Below are 20,448 nucleotides of genomic sequence, written 5' to 3'. Positions count from 1 at the left end.
CTTGAATCTTTCTATTTGTGCTTTAAACATCACCTCTGGCTGGTAGTACACCCTCCTCCTTTCTCTGTGGGACAGCTAAACCACTTCCTTATGTCTCTACAGCTGGTCAGCATTCTCTCAACAATATAGCCTATCCTTAGGACCACCACATCCTGCTTGTAAAAGGCTGTAAGGAGAGCATTCACTAACACAGACACATGTTTAACATATAGCTTAGGTAAATAAATAAAATATCAAATACATGTAGGGGAAAACTATGGAAGCATATGTGTAGCTTAATTCAAATTAGAATGCAATCTGCAATTCAAAAAGACATTACATTATGCAATTGCCCATTCGTAATTTTATATTGCAATTTGCAATAATTTCCAACAAATTGTATTTTAATCTGCAAAGTGACAATGCAATCCTAAAATCAATTTGAATAATTTTGGTTAAAAAATAGAATAAACATGGATTGAATTGCATTCCATTTTGCCATGGTACTTCAGTCTCAAAATTCATTTTGCATTTCAATTTTCAATATTCAGTTTCATAATTTAACTGTCAATTCGTTTTGCAATTTAATATTCAAAGTGCAATGTATTGCATTTTGAAAACATATTTGGCAAAACTGACAATGCCAGCCTGAAAACAATTTGGATTATTTTGGGCAAAACGTTTTGCCATCGTTTTGAGGCATTTTATTCAAATGGAAAAGAAATAGCGCCTCCCGTGATTGCATTGTACTTTTTTCCCCACTCTCTTTGTGTTGCAAAATTCAAATGGCAATTCGATCTGTAATCTGTCAAGTCACTCGTCAAGGCGGGAACTAGACTACGTCACTTCCGTGTTTACGTCTTACCCAGTTAGCATTCTGTAGACAAGCGAGTAACTCCCTTTCTTTTACTGTCTATGGTTACTCCTCGTCAAGGTGAAAAGCAAATCCACAACAAAAGCCATTCTTTCACTTCTGAAATAACATACAATGTTCTGCACGTAGGCATAGCCTACTTTAAAATGCAATTAGGTCGCGAAGACAGTCCGAAACATTGCAGGCTCTGCTTGGAGCTGCTTGAGTAGGCTACCCGGGTCAGTCGGATAAGCTGGGCCGGTTACGTGCATTATCAGAGTGCGAGTCAGTCGAATCAGCCGGCTACGTTGTCATGAGTAGATCTGTAGACGAGCCAATAGCATAGTTTCTACTCGTGTCAAGGTGATAATAATAATAGGCCTAATGAGAATAATAGTAGTAGTAGTAATAATAATAATAATAATTTATTCACTGCAGGGCATTTCTATGTTCCTGTTTCTATGTCTAGCCTACATTGAAAGTCAATTGCTTAGGCTACACTAGGTTAAGACAATAAATACACTGTCTGGCTCAAACTGCTTTCTTTCCCGTGAGTGGGTGGAGGTTTTGATGCTATTATATTAGGCTATTTTATATTATATTATATTATATTAGGCTACCTAACAGGCTATAGCTATTATTAATAACATTAGTTGTAGCATAGTATTAGCAGCCTATTAATACGTTATTAGAATAGATTCCTAGTAGCCTACTATTAGTATATAGTAGTGGTAATAAACATTTTAGCAGAGTAGCATTAGACCTAGGCAAACTTTTCTATTGTTAACAAAACAACAACAAATAATTAATTATTATAATATAGGCTACCCTCTCTGTCAATAGGATCAATTAATTCAAATAGGTTTCTTTAGACTTACTTGACAACGTGTTTTCAGGTAGTGTCATAAAGCCCTTCCCCCTTCTCTTTTGTAATATATCTGGCTGTTTGACCCTCTGCCCTGTGGCTGCACGGAAAGCTACATGAGTGAAGTTGCCGCGGTAATGTACTTGACCGGCCCCCTTGCCTTACCCCAGTAACAGGCTTATCTGATTGGGAGGTAAAGGGGTAGTCCCCATCCCCCACCTATTGTCCCCAACCCCCAAGTCTAAAAACACCTCAAAGAGAAGTGACAAGAAAAGTGAGAGTGGTGTCAAGACAATTTGGAGGTTAATTTCAAGAGGTTTCTCAACATGAGCACCAGAAAGATGAACAATGTGTGGATGCACTTCGACCAGGAGAGCAAAACTCTAAAGGCTAAATGCAAGTACTGCAAAAACCTGATTTCAAATCATGGAGGATCCACATCCAACATGAGAAGGCACTTAAAAATGAAGCACCCCACTGCACTGCTTGAAGTAGGACTGAATTTCCTTGCAATTTAGCAATACTGACTCAAGTGACTCGTTCAACCTGGATCAGTTTAGTGAGTGACTCAGAATAACCCGGATCCTTAAAAGGAATCGAGTTTGACAGGCCTACCACTCATGACAACGTAGCCGGCTGATTCGGCTGACTCGCATTCATAACAACATAACGTAACCGGCCCGCCCGGCTGATCCGACTAACCCAGGTAGGCTAGCCTACTCAAGCAGCTCCATACAGAGCTTGCAATGCTTCGGACTGTCTTCGCGACCTAATTGCATTTTAAAGTAGGCTATGCGTGCAGAACATATGTTATTTCAGAAGTGAAAGCATGGTTTTTGTTGTGGATTTGCTTTTCACCTTGACGAGGAGTCGCTCATCTACAGATCCACTCATGACAACGTAGCCGGCTGAATGAATATAAGCTTATCAATGAATATATCAATAAATATTTACAGTACAAGATGTAGGTCAATAAATAGATCAATAAATAATTACAGTACAAGATGTAGGTCAATAAATAGATCAATAAATATTTACAGTACGAGATGTAGGTCAATAAATAGATCAATAAATATTTACAGTACAAGATGTGTAATAAATACTTTCAAATCCTTTAAGTTTAATCTTTTCTTGTTTAAATAAGTTTAAATGGGTTTAAATATGGGTTTGTTCTGGTTAGTTTTTCTTTTTAGACCGGTCTTTTCAATTCTAAATAGCTTTTTAGAACAGTTGCTTTAGCTATTTTTGAGCTATTTGTTTCTATTTATTTCTAGTTTCAGTGTTTCCCATACATTGACTTATCTGTGGCAGCCCACCACAATATCAACATTGACCACCACACAATGATTTTCCTGGTTGTACTAAATTGTGCTTAAATCTAGTTAGCATCGTAACCACGCTGCGCTAATTAGTTAAAAACTGTTGCATTCAAGTTAATTCTGCAAACCTACCACCACAAATAAAATGTAATTCTGTGGGAAACACTGAGTTTTCTTTCAAGTTATAAGTCTTCTTTCTTTAGGGTAACATTTTTAGTGTCCTTAAGTTAGTGTGATTGTTTCACTTTACAGAATCTAACTCTTTCTTTGCAGGTATAAATGAAATATTTTAAATGTTTCTTTTGTTTGTGCAATTGCTTCACTTTTCAGTTTCACTTTAACAGGAAAACATAAAAGAAAAAAATACACATTAACCAATCCACATTAATACATTCACCCATTCACAATCTATTCAATATCTTTAAATAACTGTGTTGCAACACTTTAAATAATGTCAGTTCAGAGGATCCGTCCAATTTGATTTGTTCAAAAGTTCAGTCAATATCCAGTGTGAATCAAAGAATAGCTCAGTTCAATTTGTTCAGGTCAAACCGTTTCCGAATGTGGTGTTTCAGTCCTTGCCATTAGATTTCCTTGGGTAGGCTCGCCATCTAGTGTCCACTTGAAATATCTCTCATTTCATATGCTGTCTCGCAATACGCTGAATCATCAAGGGTCCGATCCGTCGTCAAGCTCGTCAAGCAAAAAAAAAACCTGGTCAAAACCGTCTTCAAAACACCTTCATCAAAACCACTGCTAAGATGTTACTGAGTTGATTCTTGATGAACAATATTAGAGATGTATTTGGAGCTTAATTCAAGGTGTCTGGATTTCGTGTCTATCGTATTGATTTTCCATTAGCGTCTGCTGTTTGTGTTCAAAACTAGCTTGTGCATAGTCTAGCTTGGACAGGGTCTTAAAGGGGCAGTGATATTAAATTAAAGGGATGGTTCAAACATCATTGAAAGCATTGAAACTTTTATAAAATATATAAAATTCATATATTCATATAAATATTTTATATATTATATTTATATCACTAAATTTATTTATGGTTCTATTTGACCATGTATTGCTATTTATTCATATAAATATTTATATTTATATTATTTATATCACTAATTAGGGCCCGAGCACCGAGAGGTGCGAAGCCCTATTGTTTTTGAAAGGATTATTATTTATTTATTTATTATTATTATTAGGGGTCCGAGCAGCGTAGCTGCAGGACCCCTATTGTTTCTGTACCGTTCATTTTAAGCCAAAATTCTGTAAAAGTCATACTGCTGCCTAAACCGTAACTCCAAAACTCTTCAAATTTTCAGGTATGGTTACCAGTACCCCCCTCTGCCCATAACCCAAAATTTGGGGTACTGCACCCAAAGGTGGCGCTGTTGGAAAAAAAAGTTAATTATGCTAATTTCTCCTTACCAGATTGACCTAGACTCAAAATTCTTTCATAATATTAATCTCTAAACTCAGATGCATCTTTTTGGCCCTGGTCTTATGGTCTAAAAATGTTTATTTTTGACACAATTTCATGGAAAAGCCAAACATTATAAAAAGTTTCACACTCTTCAAAAATAATCAAATCTTCACCAAAATTCTCACAGACAATGTTTAGACCAAGCCTCACAAAAGTTATGGATCAGAATTTTGATATTTTGTTCCATTTCAGAGATATAGGCCAATAAAGTTAGACCACTTAGGCCATTTTTCCTAGATCACCTATATTCCTATAAACCGTAAGTCCTAGAAACTTCACATTTTCAAGTATTGTTACCAGTACCCCCCACTACCCATAACCCAAAATTTGAGGTACTGCACCCAAAGGTGGCGCTCTTGTCAAAAATGCTTATTTCTCCTTACCAGATTGACCTAGACTCAAAATTCTTTCATGATATTAATCTCTACATTCAGATGCATCTTTTTCACCCTGGTCTTATGCTCTAAAAATGTTTACTTTTGCCACAATTTCAGAGAAAAGCCAAACATCATAAAAAGTTTCACATACTTCAAAAATTATCAAATCTTCACCAAAATTCTCACAGACAATGTTTAGACAAAGCCTCACAAAAGTTATCAAAAGAATTTGGATATGTTTTTCCATTTCAGAGATAAAGACCAATAAAGTTCGACCACTCAGCCCATTTCTCCTATATCACCTATATTCCTATATGAGTATTTTTTTTCCCTTGGTGAACAACCATACAACCATCATTATGTGGATACCATTAACAGTGCACATTTTCAGATCTGTACTCTTTTTTTATAAAGCCCTTAATTCTATTGTCAAATGTATGCTAGGAATTTTCTTGATGTTGTGTGTTTGCCAACACACCTTTTCACCATGTGAATGTGACTGCCAAATATGTAGGATTGTCAGTGGCTCAGTGGGATAATGCCTAGTGCTGATGTTTGTTAGGTTGAGAGTTCAAATCTCTGGTAGTGCTTTAGGCTCTAGCTCGAATACTATTGGTTATTGAAGATTCACACCATTGAACAGCACCTGAATGACATCAGGCAATCAACATACACAGTCTTTAGTTGCCAAGAATCAGAACGCCGAGACACTCTGACATTTAGGGGAACTTATTTGTTCATTATTTTTCCTTCATCATTAAGTCTATCATATTTATATTTCATCCATTAGTGTTCTTCTCTACAAATGTCTAATTGCCCCAGAATTTCAAAAAGATTTCAGGTGTACTCTTTCAGGAAAGCCCTTCATTTTATTGTCAAATGTATGCTTGGAGTTTTTCTTGTGTTTACCAACACACATTTTCACATGTGAATGTGACTGCCCAATGTGTATGATTGTTAGTGGCTCAGTGGGATAATGCCTTGTACTGGTGTTTCTTAGGTTGAGTGTTCGAATCCCCATTAGAACTTCAGGATCAAGCTGCACATGCTATTGGTTATTGAAGATTGAACAGCACCTGAATGACATCAGGCAATCAACATACACAGTCATTAGTTGCCAAGAATCAGAACGCCGAGACATTCTGACATTTAGGGGAACTTCTTTGTTCATTATTTTTCCTTCATCATTAAGTCTATCATATTTATATTTCATCCATTAGTGTTCTTCTCTACAAATGTCTAATTGCCCCAGAATTTCAAAAAGATTTCAGGTGTACTCTTTCAGGAAAGCTCTTCATTTTATTGTCAAATGTATGCTTGGAGTTTTTCTTGTGTTTACCAACACACATTTTCACATGTGAATGTGACTGCCCAATGTGTATGATTGTTAGTGGCTCAGTGGGATAATGCCTTGTACTGGTGTTTCTTAGGTCGAGTGTTCGAATCCCCATTAGAACTTCAGGATCAAGCTGCACATGCTATTGGTTATTGAAGATTCACACCATTGAACAGCACCTGAATGACATCAGGCAATCAACATACACAGTCATTAGTTGCCAAGAATCAGAACGCCGAGACACTCTGACATTTAGGGGAACTTCTTTGTTCATTATTTTTCCTTCATCGTTAAGTCTATCATATTTATATTTCATCCATTAGTGTTCTTCTCTACAAATGTCTAATTGCCCCAGAATTTCAAAAAGATTTCAGGTGTACTCTTTCAGGAAAGCCCTTCATTTTATTGTCAAATGTATGCTTGGAGTTTTTCTTGTGTGTTTACCAACACACATTTTCACATGTGAATGTGACTGCCCAATGTGTATGATTGTTAGTGGCTCAGTGGGATAATGCCTTGTACTTGTGTTTCTTAGGTTGAGTGTTTGAATCCCCATTAGAACTTCAGGATCAAGCTGCACATGCTATTGGTTATTGAAGATTCACACCATTGAACAGCACCTGAATGACATCAGGCAATCAACATACACAGTCATTAGTTGCCAAGAATCAGAACGCCGAGACACTCTGACATTTAGGGGAACTTCTTTGTTCATTATTTTTCCTTCATCGTTAAGTCTATCATATTTATATTTCATCCATTAGTGTTCTTCTCTACAAATGTCTAATTGCCCCAGAATTTCAAAAAGATTTCAGGTGTACTCTTTCAGGAAAGCCCTTCATTTTATTGTCAAATGTATGCTTGGAGTTTTTCTTGTGTGTTTACCAACACACATTTTCACATGTGAATGTGACTGCCCAATGTGTATGATTGTTAGTGGCTCAGTGGGATAATGCCTTGTACTGGTGTTTCTTAGGTTGAGTGTTCGAATCCCCATTAGAACTTCAGGATCAAGCTGCACATGCTATTGGTTATTGAAGATTGAACAGCACCTGAATGACATCAGGCAATCAACATACACAGTCATTAGTTGCCAAGAATCAGAACACAAGACACTCTGACATTTAGGGGAACTTCTTTGTTCATTATTTTTCCTTCATCATTAAGTCTATCATATTTATATTTCATCCATTAGTGTTCTTCTCTACAAATGTCTAATTGCCCCAGAATTTCAAAAAGATTTCAGGTGTACTCTTTCAGGAAAGCCCTTCATTTTATTGTCAAATGTATGCTTGGAGTTTTTCTTGTGTGTTTACCAACACACATTTTCACATGTGAATGTGACTGCCCAATGTGTATGATTGTTAGTGGCTCAGTGGGATAATGCCTTGTACTGGTGTTTCTTAGGTTGAGTGTTTGAATCCCCATTAGAACTTCAGGATCAAGCTGCACATGCTATTGGTTATTGAAGATTCACACCATTGAACAGCACCTGAATGACATCAGCCAATCAACATTCACACTCATCAGTTGTCAAGAATCACAATGCCGAGACACTCTATGACATTCAGGGGAACTTCTTTGTTTACTATTTTTCCTTCATCATAAAGTCTATCATATTTATATTTCATCCATTAGTATTCTTCTCTACAAATGTCTTATTGCCCCAGAATTTCAAAAAGTTTTCAGGTGTACTCTTTTAGGAAAGCCCTTCATTTTATTGTCAAATGTATGCTTAGAGTTGTTCTTGTTGTGTGTTTACCAATACACATTTTCACCATGTGAATGTGACTGGCCAACATGTAGGATTGACAGTGGCTCAGTGAGATAATGCCTTGTACTGGTGATCCTTAGGTTGAGAGTTCAAATCCCACTTGAAGCATTAATGTTAGAATACTGTTGGGTTGTGGATGTTAGCATACTACAATAGAATGCTGTTGGGTTGTGGAGGTTAACACACTATTACATTACAGCTACTTGTCAATATGGACTTGTAATGTAACTGTATAATTATAGGCTGTTTTTCTTATTGACTCCGACGCAGCTGTAGCCTATAATTATTTGTTATTCTTATAATATTTGTCATTTCTTATACATATTTAGTCGGCAAGTGTGTTGTTCCACTTGACAGAACAACTCTGTATCGGTTAAGGATGTCACGCATGAAACAATGCTGCAGAAACACGAAAATATGACTTTGAGTTTAGTAGGCTATAATTTTCAGTTCCTGTTTATCTATTGCACGATGGGTAATAATTTAAAGGAATCGTGTTGCAGTCTTGTAAATAGTGACCCTGCAAGATCCCTAGTCATTGCAAAATCATAGTCTGTGACTTAAAACTCTACTACTTGTCTTTAGATGTGTGAGGGTCTGAGACTGTAGTCTTTCAAAAATCTTTTCCAAATCTTTGCAAATCTTTCCAAAGTCTGTCAGTGTAAGGAGGGCTTGTGGTGAAAGTGCTGTGGAGAAATTGCAGGATCTAACCTAACCACACCCAGTTTACCTGCTGGGAAACCCTGTAGCTCCGGAGCAGGGGCTCAGACCAGGATAAATTGTTTGCTCGCCCTCAGTTCACTCTTTTGTTCATCTCAACCCAGCACTCCAGTGTGTCCTGCTTTGTGTGCGTCTTTGAGTTAACGTAAGTCATCACTTTAATGCCCCTCACTATGACTTTTGTGATGTTTATCAGTTTGTAGAGTAGCTCTGCCATCATGTGTAAAGTTAAGGTCTTTGTTTGTTGGTTAGGTGATGTTGGTTGACTTGGGATGTCAAGTATTGTTTAGTTGTACCTTATATAGCCATATGATTTCAGTTTATTGTTCAAATGTCAATTGGTTTGTTTGTGAGTTGGGATCTGTACTGATTTACCCCATTTCACTGATTACTCCATTTTCTGTTTTTCCTCTTTGATGCAGCACACATACAAGTAAAGAACAAAAGAACAGATGAATTGAAACTCAAATAAAGTTCACTTGTGTTGCACCGAAACCTGCCATCTCCGTGTCATCACTTCATACCATTGAGCCTTCTGACCGAGGCTCTGCCTGCTCGCCACACACTCACTCTACCTCGACCCACATCGCCCCCTACAGTTCCTTCAGCTGGGTTGTGGAGGTTAGCATAATAGAATAGAATACTGTTAAGAATACTGTTGGGTTGTGGAGGTTAGCACACTATAACGTTACAGCTACTTGTCAGGACTTGTCGTGCAAGGCAAGTATAACTGCATAATTATAGGCTGTTAATCTTATTGACTCCAACACAGAACCCACCCCCACCCCCCTTCACCTACCACCACAAATACAATTCCATTCTGTGGGAAAGACTGCCTTCCATTAACAGATAGCATAGTCCTGTAGAATAGAGTATTGTTAGAATACTATTGAGTTGTGGAGATTAGCGCACTAGAATACTACTGTTAGAATACTGTTGGGTTGTGGAGGTTAGCACACTAGAATAGGGTATTGTTAGAATTCTATTAGGTTGTGGAGGTTAGCACACTATAACGTTACAGCACAGGGTAATCCTAATTTTATGCATCAAATTTATTCCAATCCAACTCAAAAAGTTTTGAACAACACAAAGTGAAGGTTTTATCCAGATCAAAATCAAGAATAGATTATGTGATCTAATCCAATTTCAGGATCCTTGTTTCCCTTTGAACAAGCCGTTTTCAAGATTTGATCCAATCCGGTAACTGAAATCCGATAAACGGAATCCAATCGCGTTTCTTATGAACAATTGGGCCCAAACAATCAAAGCATATGTAAAACTAAAAAGCTATGCTACCTCATGTTCGTTTTGCTCGGACCCCGTAAATCACCGCTTGCGGTTATATTTATTATTATTATTATTATTTGTTCACCTTTTTGCTATTTTTGAGGAGGTTAGCATGGATGAAAAGTCTTGGAATTTGGCACACACATCTGGTATCACAATGGCTACACAGGCATAAAGGCTTGGCCCCGGGCGTGGCCCAGGGACTCAGTAGCGCCCCCTTAGGTGATTGATCCAGTGGTTGGCACATACTTTCAGCTAGACACACCAAATTTGGTAGGTGTGTGTATCTCCCCAAGATGAACAACTTTCGTATGTACAATGCATTAGCCACGTCCAACAGGAAGTGAGGTATTTGGGATTTTGTGCGGACTAAAATGTGATGAATTGTGATGCCAAAAGAGGTGCTTCCCATCGGTGAAAACGCATGAAATTTGGCACACACGTCAAGAGGTACCGTGAATACACAGGGGAAAAGCCTTGGCACCGGGCGTCCGGAACTCCATAGCGCCCCCTTATGTCACTGTGACTTGTGGTTGGCATATAGTTTTAGATACACACACCAAATTTTGTGGGTGTATGTAACTCCCAAAAACAATCAACTTTTGTATTAACATGCCATTAGCCACGCCCACCGGAAGTGAGGTAATTGAGATTTTTGAGTTAATTGAGATTTTTTTTTTGAGATTGAGTTACCTCTGCCATTCATTCAACAGATCTAACATGGTTAGGCTATACTTCTCATTTCAAGCAGTGAGAATAACTAAAATGTTGCTTTTACAGACAAAGATCATAGCCATTATTCTCAAACTATTTGCAAGTCTACACCACTGTAAGTGGAAGGAAAGGCAACCAGCAATGATGAGAACCATTTAAAGTTAACATACAATTTCACTATGGCTATATTTTACTATATTAAGTTGTGAGTGACCTTTGGGGCCTACATTGTCCCATGAGCCATAACTGCAACCATTATATTGTTCTTTTGTTAGCCTTAAGCTTAGCTCAGTCATTATGCCATACCACATCACCTCCTGCCGTGTAATGAGCTGCATTGAACACATGAAGATCTATTGAGAACACCAAATCCATATTTCCTGTTATTTTGGTGAAAGTAATGTAAACGTAGTGTAATGCCTTACAATTCAAAGACAGTAATATTGTAATGTAACAAATTACTTTGAGATGACAGTAACAAGTAATAAATAATGCATTACGCTTTTGAAGTAACTTGCCCAACACTGTCTATAAAGATCAGTGGCACAGGCCCATGCTTCTCTGACGTGACGAAGCTAGCACGTTATTAGCAGCGGTTAGCTAACTATGCTAACGTTAGTTATCTACAAGTCTCCTCCAAGTGACAATCATTTTATATACAATGCTGGCAATGCTGAAAACAATTAACATCCTTATTTATCTTACTTACTTTGAGTTGACTGTGCTTACTGTACTTACATTGAGCACTGTTTCGTTATGGTTTGCTAAGGAGTAACCCTTTGCTTTAAAATAGTGGAGAGCTGGGACGAGAGAATTTCATCTAATTTAACATAATTACAGAAAACGTAATCAAGATTGAAAAGCATTTTTCTGTGTATCAGTGTTGTGTTAATCCCACATATGTCGTCATTTGACTGTCCTTTTCAACTCATATCACTATAAAATCCCATAAAACCGGACAAATATCAAGGCTCCCAATACATTTCTATGGAGCCGTAAGGTGAAGTTGACGGGCCATGTCTTACTGCACGGCGCTCCTGGACTGCCATTGGCTCATTTGCGTTTGATGGGCGGGGTTTTACGAACGGTCAATTGTTGTATACGATGCTTATTTGTAGGCTACTGATTGCTGGGGGTGATTGCTGGGGGGAGGGGGGTAATGATGCAGCTGGTTAGACAGGCAAAGTTATCAGCAGCAACATAAGAGCCTCATTTGTTTTGTGTTTGTGATGGACTGTGCCTAGGTTGATGGTACTTGGCTAAGGTTTTTTATGGTTTATGGTTCAGTCCGCATCAAAAGGACGGACCAACCTAGCCAACTTAGACCATGCCTAGGTTGGTTAAGGGTATTTGGATGTTTGTTGTGGTAATATGGTGGCAGCATGGGGCGTAAGCTAACTGGCTAATTTGTTTTGTGTTTGTGATGGGGCCTAAGCTAACTGGCTAAGCTAACTGGCTAATTTGTTTTGTGTTTGTGATGGGCTGTGCCTAGGTTGATGGTTGGTTGGCCTGGGTTTTTATGGCTATGGTTCAGTCCACATCAACGGGACGGACCAACCTAGCCAACCTTGACCATGCCTGGGCTGGTTAAGAGTATTTTGGGTATTGGATATTTCAATGTGGTAATATGGTGGCAGCATGGAGGGGAGTGTCTCCAGGACGCTGGTTTCACTGTTAAGCCTTCATGAGGTGTCGTGGACCTAACTCACGAAACATCGGTGAATGAGGGTGCCCACTTGATAACCCCAATGACATGCCGCATACTATCTACTGCTGTTGGATGGGCTATTCGTATTGTGTTTGTGACCATTTGTTGGTAGTTGTGGGTAGTGTGCTTTTTAAAGTTAAACTTGAGCAGGGGCTTCTGAATGTGTTTTTACCTTGGATTTTGGCACAAGGGATTTTAACATCTAATCCTGTGTATTAATGTAAAGAACACACACGGACACTAGGCCTACTCGTGGTCACGGTTAAAAAATGTGCCCCCTTGAAAATCGCAAATGCCCCCTCTGTCACTGTACTCTACAGCCGGGTCTGTCGGCCAGAGACCTTAGTGCAGCTGCAAACTCCTCCTCGTCTATAGCAAACGCTAACTGGGTAAGACGTAAACACGGAAGTGACGTAGCCTAGTTCCCGCCTTGACGAGTGACTTGACAGATTGCAGATCGAATTGCCATTTGAATTTTGCAACACAAAGAGCGTGGCAAAGTGCAATGCAATCACGGGGGGCGCTATTTCTTTTCCATTTGAATAAAATGCCTCAAAACGATGGCAAAACGTTTTGCCCAAAATAATCCAAATTGTTTTCAGGCTGGCATTGTCAGTTTTGCCAAATATGTTTTCAAAATGCAATCCTACGTTAAATTGCAAAACGAATTGACAGTTAAAAAAATTGCAAAACGAATTGACAGTTAAATTATGAAACTGAATATTGAAAATTGAAATGCAAAATTAATTGCCATTTGAATTTTGAGACTGAAGTACCATGGCAAAATGGAATGCAATTCAATCCATGTTTATTCTATTTTTTAACCAAAATTATTCAAATTGATTTTAGGATTGCATTGTCACTTTGCAGATTAAAATACAATTTGCTGGAAATTATTGCAAATTGCAATATTAAATTGCATAATGAATTGGCAATTGCATAATGTAATGTCTTTTTGAATTGCATATTGCAGATTGCATTCTCATTTGAATAAAGCTACACATATGCTTCCATAGAAAACATATTAATAATCGGTGAATAAAATTCTTGATACAAAAGATCGCACCATTTCCATTTAAACTTCAGAACAAGCTCTTATCTGTTAATCTTTTACATTCATAGAACATTAATTGTTTTATTGAAACAAATAAAATCATTGAAACCATCGAAAATTACACAACTTTGACCATATAATTTCATAAGTAACATCCATTTAATTCCACATCTTAATCCTGTCCTTTTTTGTGATTTGAACTGAACATTTAAACAACAGATTGATTGAACGTGTTCATAAACCAACAGAAAAAATGCTTACATATCATCATCTATCTTCTTTAGAAACTATTCACACAGAGTGTGTCAGTCCACTGTCTCCATGTCCTGAGCTACAGATAACCAAGTTACAGCTGGTGGTGTTGACAACTACATCTGACTCCGAGGCCTTGAGGGAGTGCTCTCTTTCTGGCCGTTGGAAGCCCTCCTTGATGCTGAGAGGCAGGGAGTTAAACAGGCCATCCTCTACCAGGAGTCCCTCAGGCCGGAGACACAGACACTCCTCCAGTTCATGAGGAAGGCTCTCTAGCTGGTTTCCACGCAGATCTAACAGGGATAGGTTGGTGAGTTCACTCACCTGTGATTGAATGGCGGATAAACTGTTGTGGTCCAGCAAAAGAGACTGCAGTGTTCTACAGTGGAACATTTCTTCTGGAATAACATCAATCTACATGAAAATGGAAGGGGAAAGAATGCTGATGTTTGCATGCTTGCATGTATACATTTTATGTTCACAATATTTAAACAACCACTGAATGGATACATTACTTACATTGTTGTTGGAGACATTCAGATATTGCAGTCTCTTTAGGTCTTGTATTTCACAAGGAATGACGGTCAGGAAGTTATGACTTAGGTCTAGATAATACAACCTTGTGCACAAGAACAGCTGGGAGGGGATGGTTTTGATGTGATTGTGACTGAGGTGCAGTTGCTCCAATGACTCCAAAACACCAATGTGCACTGGAATGTAAGTGATGCTGTTGTGCTTCATCTTAAGTGTGAAAAGCCTTGGAAGGTGCTGGAAACTCAGAACCTCTTCTATGGTTTTTAGGTCATTTCCCTCTAGATCTATCTCCTGAAGGTTGGTGAGGCTGAAGATGGAGCTTGGAATCCGCTGTAGGTCGCAGTGAAGGATCTTCAGACAAGTTAGGTTCTGCATTGTTTTTAAACTCTGGAGGGCCGAGAGCTGTGTACCTTCATTGTCCACTATCAGTGTTTGTAGTGAGGTCAGTGAGCCTGAGATCACCTTGGGCATCATCGAGACACTGCATCTCAGGAAGAGAACCTTTAAGTTCTTTAGTCTGGGTATGCTGTTCACAAAGGCTGAGTTCTCCTCTGAAAACAGATTCCCATAGAGGTAGAGTTCAGCCAAGTTCCGCAAGTTGAAGATCCAGGTCGGTGCGTTCTGAACTTCAGTGAACTTTAGTTTCAAGATCCTCAGGTTCTGTGAGAGGAAGGACAGGGCCATAGGATCTATAGTGGTTGTGGTGTGGTCTATCCAAAGCTCTGTCAGATAAGCCAGTTGGGTGAGTTTCTTGGGGAATCTAGCCTCCGGGATCAGTTGCAGCTTCAGCACCTCCAGGTCCTGAAGTTCAAATACAGCATCTGGGATTCCACTGAGCAGCATGAGGTGAAGCTCCAACTGGTCCTTTGTGTTCCTCACTACTTTCTGGCTCAGCTTCTCTCGGGGCCATAAGTTGTTCAGGTTTAGCTGCCTCAGCTTTTTCTCGCTAACTTCAGACAGGAAGACAGAGAACCTTTTGGAGAAGAGTGGGTTGTACTGGTCAAGCAGATGGAGAACGAATGCAAAGTCATTCTTAACATCAGGAACATCACTGTAGATGCTGTCTTCCCGAACCGAATCGAATGAGTAGTGGCGAAGTGAATTACGGATTATCCACCAGAAGCTGTAGAAGCATGTCAGGCTATACAAAATTACCATCACTGTGTAGACTAGGGAAAGTAACCAGAAAATGGTAGCTAGTGCATGAACACAGCGAAAAGACTGATAGGGTATAAGTGCTCTCAGGTCCACTGTACAGTCCACTTCAAATGTAATGTGCGAGGCTGCATGAGGAATGTATACCAGAGATACTGCTAAAACCAACATTTTCACAACAATCTGCTTCATGTACAGATGGTAAATAATATCTTTGTCCTCAACATGTACCTTCAGCTTCTTGACCTTCTCGAATATGGCTTTAGCCTGCTCTCCCTCTTTCCTGTCTAAAACGCCGATCGTCTCCATCCCAATGGGCTTCCTGTCTTCACTGGTGGTGGACACCTTAGCTACAGGATCGAGGACACTTGCTGAGGACTGGGCTCCCCCACCTTGCTCCACCACGGTTTCAGAGAGGGCGCGAGTGGTCCATGGGGAGTCACAACACTTGTGGAGGATGGAGATAAAGTGCATGAGTCGGGCACTGGTGCTGGGGTACTGGAACCAGAAATTGCTGATTATTACGAGGACCAGGGTCTGGAGCATGACCACATAAGGGAAGAACTTAGCAAACCAGTGCAGCTGATGTTCATAACACACTGCATCTATGTAGGAATACTGCTGCAGGTCGAGCCGGTAGACCTCAGGGGGAGAGTGGATGTAATACTTAGGAACACTGGCATTTGTAAATGTTTGTTCAGGATTATATGCATTTTCACAGCTGCCACTTTGGGTCAACTGACACGCCACACATATGAATCTGCGGAGAGTGACCTGAAGAGTACATCCTAGCGTGGCCATCATGAACATCATGATGGAGAGGTAGTGACAGAATACATCCCACCAAGGCTGCAGCACTCGGTACAGAGACTGGCCATTTGTCAAGTTCTTCAGCTCACCCTCTGATAGCATTGCACCCACCTGAGGTGAAGCAAAGAAATAAAATAGTGGGCAATTAGACATTCGGGTTTCTCAAACACACCTTCTATGTTCATATACACACTGGTTTACTTACTTACTAGGTGAAGAGCGAGTTAGTCTATATATTAAAAGTGCAAAGTTCATTTTCACAGTAGATAAAATCCTTGGGAAATTAACTTGAAATTTAGGCAAATGTGCATCTGTACATAGTTTTATCACATGTTCACCAGCAACATGTTTGATAAGTAATATATATTATAAATAATTAAAGTAAACACATTAGTCAGAGCCCAAAAATGTCCAAGCCCAATCATAATGCATAAATTGCACATACAGGATATACATCAGGAAACAATTATATTGAGCCTGAGGCTGTTCAAATATCCTGACAAAAAAATATCCATTTTTTTCTCATTTAATGTGATTTAGGGATTAGCCTGGGCTAAAGCAAGCTTATTAATTAAATTTACATTACTGAAGTGGACAAGAATCTGGAACTACATAATTTGACATGAATAAGATATTACAATGCGGTACTGAATGTTTCATGGAAATTAAATTATAGCATAAGATGATGTTGAATAACTGATGATTAGGCTAATATACACAGTTCCTACAGTCTTGTAGTCAAAGTTTAATTTGGTCTTATCTTGCTGAACTGATTTGACAGAACACTCTACTAGTGAACAATGAAGAGGAAATTAAACTGTTGATATATGCTTATTCAGCATACTACACTCAGTCTATTAACCAACAACATAAATAAAAATTATGCTTTCATTATGCAACAGGCCTTAAAATCCCATCTACATCTTGCTGATCATCATTAGCCTATAATGAAATAACTTTCTTTGTTATAGTAAGAGGAAACATTTGCATTGAGTGGATTGCATCAGATGTGAGTGAGTGAGTGCAGTTTGAGGCCAAGGCTTGCAGGCGTCATAATAACGAGTAAATAACACATCTACAAGCCCATACATTTATAAGCTGGCACTATTAAGCCATAATTGTTCAATATTTATAAAAATATGGAGTGTTAATGAGAAAGAAACTACCAAAGGGGACAGGAAAATGTACTTAATCTTCTTGAGACCAAAGACAAGAACACGACAAAGGAAAGCCCTAGGCTCTTGACTGTGCTCATCTTCACGGCTCTCTGTGGAATCTGTTTTTTCTCTCTCCCAATTGAGAGCTGACTTCAAGCCCAAAGAGAGTGGCAAAAAGAGCATAGAAAAAATAAGGCATTAAAAATTCACTTTAATTTAGATAATTAGACCCAAAAGGCACTTACTGCTGAGATAATCTAAGAAAACTCATCCTTCAGGATTCATATTTAATGCCTTACTGAGGCCATAAATAAATCAGGAGCGTTGTGAACTTTGCAAATGAACACCATTAATTAAAAGTTGGCCATTTAACTTGGTAATAACTTTTAACAGGGGAAATATATAGATAATCAATATAAATTGAGTGAAATGATTCAGCTAAATGGGATGTTAATCCTGAGCAAATTCTGCAAATCAGTGTTGACAGTTTAAAAATTAGACATAAAAAAAAGAAAAATTCTTCTGTTCAGCTCAACTGCATTTGAGCATCTCAGCATCTCACAGTCAAGGTAAACATGCCTTTTAGTTTTAGACAGCATGCATTTGGGATGATATTGGGATGATAGGCCAGCCTGTGTACTTAACCTCTTGGATTTACTTGTAACAGCACATTGAAAGTTGTGTTTTCTTAGCGATTGCAGTCTACATCTCCCCAGTGCTCCCCCATTATCACGTTTCTCAATTCTGCAGTTTTGACCTTCAATGGTGCTTAAGGGATGTCTATTATGACATAATTTCCTAAAGACGTTTAATTGCATTTCCCATTTCATACAAACAGTGGACTTAATGATTCAGGGATATAAATCCCATTTCCTCATGTAATCATTTTTAGGGTCAAACATCTGAGAGGAAAAAAACACTCCACACAATAATGTCATGTAAAAGAGCATCTGAGTGGGATTGTCCGGGGCGAGACTAGGCTACTAATTTCACTGAAATATTACTGTGACATTTCCATTCAGTTAGGTTATTATATCACTGTGAATTTGGTAAAAATGATAAAGAAAATGTGAATTAAACATGCAAAAAGAAAAGTGACTTCTGTGTCCCATGAGGCCAGGACCTAACAATGTGTATGCTTTTGTGGGGTAAAGATGTTGCTACCTATCTCACAAAAGTGAGTACACCCCTCACATTTCTGCAAATATTTTATTATATCTTTTCATGGGACAACACTGAAGAAATGACACTTTGATATAATGTAAAGTAGTGAGTTTACAGCTTGTATAACAGTGTAAATTTGCTGTCTCCTCAAAATAACTCAACACACAGCCATTAAAACTGAGTACACCCCTAAGTGAAAATGTCCAAATCGTGCCCAAAGTGTCAGTATTTTATGTGGCCACCATTATTTTCCAGCTCTGCCTTAACCCTCTTGGGCATTGAGTTCACCAGAGCTTCACAGGTTGCTATGGATGTTAGAGACCTTGCGCTCCTTCTTTCCGTTTGAGGATGCCCCACAGATGCTCAATAGGGTTTAAGTCTGGAGACATGCTTGGCCAGTCCATCACCTTTACCCTCAGCTTCTTTAGCAAGGCAGTGGTTGTCTGCCCTGTGGCCCAGTTACTGAAGGTTTCTCATCAGACCACAGGACATGTTTCCAGTAATCCATGTCCTTAGTCTGCTTTTCTTCAGCAAACTGTGGGCTTTCTTGTGCATTATCTTTAAAAGAGGCTTCCTTCTGGGACGACAGCCATGCAGACCAATTTGATGCAGTATGCGGCATGTGAGCACTGACAGGCTGACCCCCTCACCCCACCCCTTCAACCTCTGCAACAGGTTGGGGATCCCTTTGGGGATCAATCAAGTATCTATCTATCTATCTATCTATCTATCTAACAATGCTGCCATCACTCATACGTCTATTTCCCAAAGACAACCTCTGGATATGATGCTGAGGATGTGCGCACAACTTTTTTGGTCGACCATAGCAAGGCTTGTTCTGAGTGGAACCTGTCTTGTCAAACCGCTATATGGTCTTGGCCACCGTGCTGCAGCTCATTTTCAGGGTGATGCCAATCTTCTTATAGCCTAGCCCTAGGCCATCTTTATGTAGAACAACAATTATTTTTTTCAGATCCTCAGAGAGTTCTTTGCCATGAGGTGCCATGTTGAACTTCCAGTGACCAGTATGAGAGCGTGTGAGACTAACACCAAATTTCACACACCTGCTCCCCATTCACACCTGAGTCATTGTAACATCACGGTTTAGTCATTAATGCCTGTGTTGAGTTATTTTGAAGGGACAATAAATGTACACTGTTATACAAGCTGTACACTGACTACTTTACATGATTCAATGTGTCATTTCTTCAGTGTTGTGCCATGAAAATATATAATAAAATATTTACAAAATGTGAGGAGTGTAGTCACTTTTGTGAGATAGGCTACTGTACGTTTACTTACAGTAGGCTACACCGCACAAAGTGAAACAAATATTGTTTGAATTATATTTTAAGTGGAAAAAAATCACATTTAAATTGGAACTTTTTCACCACTAGGTTAGTCCTACTAATCCAGGCCTACATTGATTGCCGTAATTAGCATAAAAACGCACTGTAACGCACTCTGTAACTGTAAACACATCGGTATGTATTAGCAGAATAACTACCAACTGATAAATATTAAATTATTAAAGTAGAGAAAAGTTCAATAAAAACGGTTGTGTGGGATGAGGACCCACGCTTTCACTACAATTTGATGTAGGCTACAAATTTGTCATTCATCCAGCTAGCCAGGAGTGCAACAGCTAACCTTACTTAAACTTCAAAGGGAATCTTACCTCTCCTCAGTATTTATGGATATGTCGATCTTTATCACAACAATGTGACTTAGCTTTACTTAGTGTTCACTGTTTATAACAAGTGAAAAGGATGGATGGAATGGAACTGGCCAGAACATTACGTAAAATTACCCTCAAACGAGATTTCACTCTGCAGATGTTATCCATTTAGCAAGGATTCGAAATGAAGTTGTGCCAGTCGCACACGCTCCATCCCATCCTGTGTTGT

At 38.9% G+C, this 20,448-nt stretch overlaps 1 protein-coding gene and 1 long non-coding RNA gene across 2 annotated transcripts; both read right to left on the bottom strand.

The window, feature by feature from the left end:
- Nucleotides 1-509: 509 nt before the first annotated feature.
- On the bottom strand, nt 510-12,925 carry LOC121678261. The gene is made up of 3 exons (XR_006021201.1): nt 12,796-12,925; nt 4,640-4,644; nt 510-543 (listed from the first exon to the last, which is right to left on the bottom strand). It is a non-coding gene; the product is annotated as an uncharacterized LOC121678261 (long non-coding RNA).
- Nucleotides 12,926-13,585: 660 nt separating this feature from the next.
- Nucleotides 13,586-20,448, bottom strand: LOC121678259 (volume-regulated anion channel subunit LRRC8B-like). The gene is made up of 3 exons (XM_042057632.1): nt 20,220-20,448; nt 14,241-16,331; nt 13,586-14,135 (listed from the first exon to the last, which is right to left on the bottom strand). The coding sequence occupies exons 2-3, from the start codon at nt 16,320-16,322 to the stop codon at nt 13,761-13,763; spliced, it is 2,457 nt and encodes an 818-aa protein (XP_041913566.1). The 5' UTR covers nt 16,323-16,331; nt 20,220-20,448; the 3' UTR covers nt 13,586-13,760.

This window comes from Alosa sapidissima, chromosome 12, assembly GCF_018492685.1.
Source record: "Alosa sapidissima isolate fAloSap1 chromosome 12, fAloSap1.pri, whole genome shotgun sequence".
NCBI classification, from domain to species: Eukaryota; Metazoa; Chordata; class Actinopteri; order Clupeiformes; family Clupeidae; genus Alosa; species Alosa sapidissima.
The sequence above is the reverse complement of the archived record's forward strand: the minus strand, read 5'-3'. Positions and strand labels throughout refer to the sequence as shown.